This window comes from Gekko japonicus, unplaced genomic scaffold (assembly GCF_001447785.1).
Source record: "Gekko japonicus isolate JY-2015 unplaced genomic scaffold, Gekko_japonicus_V1.1 scaffold75, whole genome shotgun sequence".
NCBI classification, from domain to species: Eukaryota; Metazoa; Chordata; class Lepidosauria; order Squamata; family Gekkonidae; genus Gekko; species Gekko japonicus.
In genome coordinates, this window is record NW_015173124.1 from 2,150,297 (window position 1) to 2,152,543 (window position 2,247).

At 60.8% G+C, this 2,247-nt stretch overlaps 1 protein-coding gene across 1 annotated transcript in view; it reads left to right on the forward strand.

The window, feature by feature from the left end:
- Positions 1-1,991: 1,991 nt before the first annotated feature.
- Positions 1,992-2,247, forward strand: part of POU3F2 (POU class 3 homeobox 2) — a 17,730-nt gene continuing 17,474 nt past the window's right edge. The window contains exon 1 of the mRNA XM_015421949.1: positions 1,992-2,241. Coding sequence (XP_015277435.1) covers positions 1,992-2,241 — 250 coding nt within the window. The remainder of the gene's footprint in view (positions 2,242-2,247) is intronic.

The window sequence follows — 2,247 nt, forward strand, 5'->3', positions numbered from 1 at the left end:
AGCTTGCAGTCGCTTTGCCACGGCTAGCCTTTTAACTTCGCCGGGTTGAAAAGTTGGACCTTTCCCCTCCCTCTTTGGAGGTGCAGTGTTTGTGCAACCTCTTTGTGTGTATGTTTGTGCGCACTGCCCCTCCTACCCAGAGAAATATTGCCAGCCAAAGAGCCTCCTCTAGGATGATGAATTACGAACAACTCTCGGAAGAAAGCTGCTTCTCGCTTATGGTCGTAAATTTTGCCTCCGCCCAGCGCAGCATCTCAAGTAAGAGAACTCAAGAGCGTCTGCCGTGTCCATTCTCTGACCTGGATCAGCCTGTTCTAAGGAGAACGCTCCGGCTTCTTCTCGGCTCGCTCACGGTGGGGGACGGAAGAAGCGCAGAGCGTTGCCTGGTGTTTTAGGAAGGCTCCCGCCAAAGCACACATCCCATAAGCCATCCTTCTTATTTCCACACAGCCCAACTTCAGCATCTGTCTTAAGCTTTCCTCTTTTTAGTGCTGCTCTGACGACCTGACCCTCCAGAGAGTTGGACCCAGTGGCCAGCCAGTAAAGATCCAGTTAGACCCATGGGGTGGCATCTGGGCTCAAGACCTACGTCGACTCACTCCGGCAGCCTTTAAAAGACATTTGAGTTTAAGTGGACCGCGGATCGGGCTGGATTTCTCTTGCCTTGCCCTAAGCTCCCATCAGAAGAACGTTTCCTTTTCGGAAGGAAGGAGGGAGGGAGGGAGGGAGGGAAGGAAGGAAGGAGGAAGGTCTGTAAACACACTGGTGGTCCCGAGGGAAGGAGAGCCTCGGCGAACAACGCCTGTTAGCTTTTGCCTCTGTGCTTTGCAAAGTGTTAAGCCCTGAACTTCTTAGCGAAGCCTAGTTTTGTTCTCAGGCAGCACCTGCTGCTGGGACAGTTCGGGGACTGGCGAGAGAGAGCGTCTCTCTCTCCCAAGGAAGCAGCAGCGCTTCCCCCAGCCCGCCTGCTCTCCCGTGCCAGCGTTTTTCTCCCCCTTCCATTGTGGAAGGGGGGCAGCAACTTTCCCTGGGATTGCAAAGGCCCAAGAAAAGGCGCCGGGGTGTGGCGGGGAGGCGGAGGGGGACGCCAAAGGTCGCCCGGCGCTTGAGGCTGTCGTGCTCGGGTCCTAGCAGGCGATGGGAAGCGTTTTTGCTTCCGAGGACAACGTGCCTCGGACGATCGGGCGGCTCCTCTTGCCGACCCGCCTCAAAGTGAGTCTAACAGCGTCGCCAGGCCAGTACTGCAAAACGTGTGAGCTCAAAGTTGTCCCCCAACAATCTCTGGCCGTTGCGTGAAAGCCGGCATCTGGGCTGGGGGCGAGGGAGGGGGAGAGAGGGGAACCCCCTCTCCAGGCAGCCAGGAGAAGAGTCATAGACTCCGGCAGACCGATGCTCCCGCTCCTGTCCCGTGCGCGGCGGCGGCGGCGGTTTCCGACCGAAAGGACGAGCCCCCCCCTCCTCCTCCTGTGCGGCTGGGGCGGGGGAGGAGTCCGTCCTGCGCCTGCAAACCCTTCAGTAACCTTTGGGAACAAAGCAAGCAACAGGAGAGAGACTCGCCTCAGTCCGCGTTCTACTTGCTTCCCCTGTAAACATAGACTGCTAAACAAAAAAACAAAAAACCGGGCGCACCCTGGGGTTGCAGCATCATCTGGTCTCCCCCACCCAGACTCTCCTCCTTAGAGTTTGATTACAAAGAGAGCGCGCGAGAGAGAGTCGAGCGGGAGGCAGGGCGGGGGGCGTGGTGTCAGCGCCAGGGCCGGGGCCAATGGGAGACTCCCCCTGCGCCGGTTGCTAGAGGTCTCCACGTAAATCAAAGCGCAGGGAGCCAATGGGGGCCGGAGGGAGGGAGGAGCGGGGACGCGTGCCTTTGCAGTGGGCTCTGCCAGGCGGACTTGCGGGGGAAGCGCGCGGCGAGAGGAGCCCGAGGCGAAAAAGTAGCTGTCAAATGCGCGGCTCCTTTAAGCGGAGCCCTCAGTCCGGCTCGGAGAGTCATGGCGACCACAGCGTCTAACCACTACAGCCTGCTCACCTCCAGCTCGCCCATGGTGCACGCCGAGCCGCCGGGGAGCATGCAGCCGGGCGCCGGCTACAGGGACGCCCAGGCGCTGGTGCAGGCGGACTACGCGCTGCAGAGCAACGGGCACCCGCTCAGCCACGCTCACCAGTGGATCACGGCGCTGTCCCACGGAGGCGGCGGCGGAGGCGGCGGAGGGGGCGGCGGCGGCGGCGGCGGCGGAGGGGGTGGCG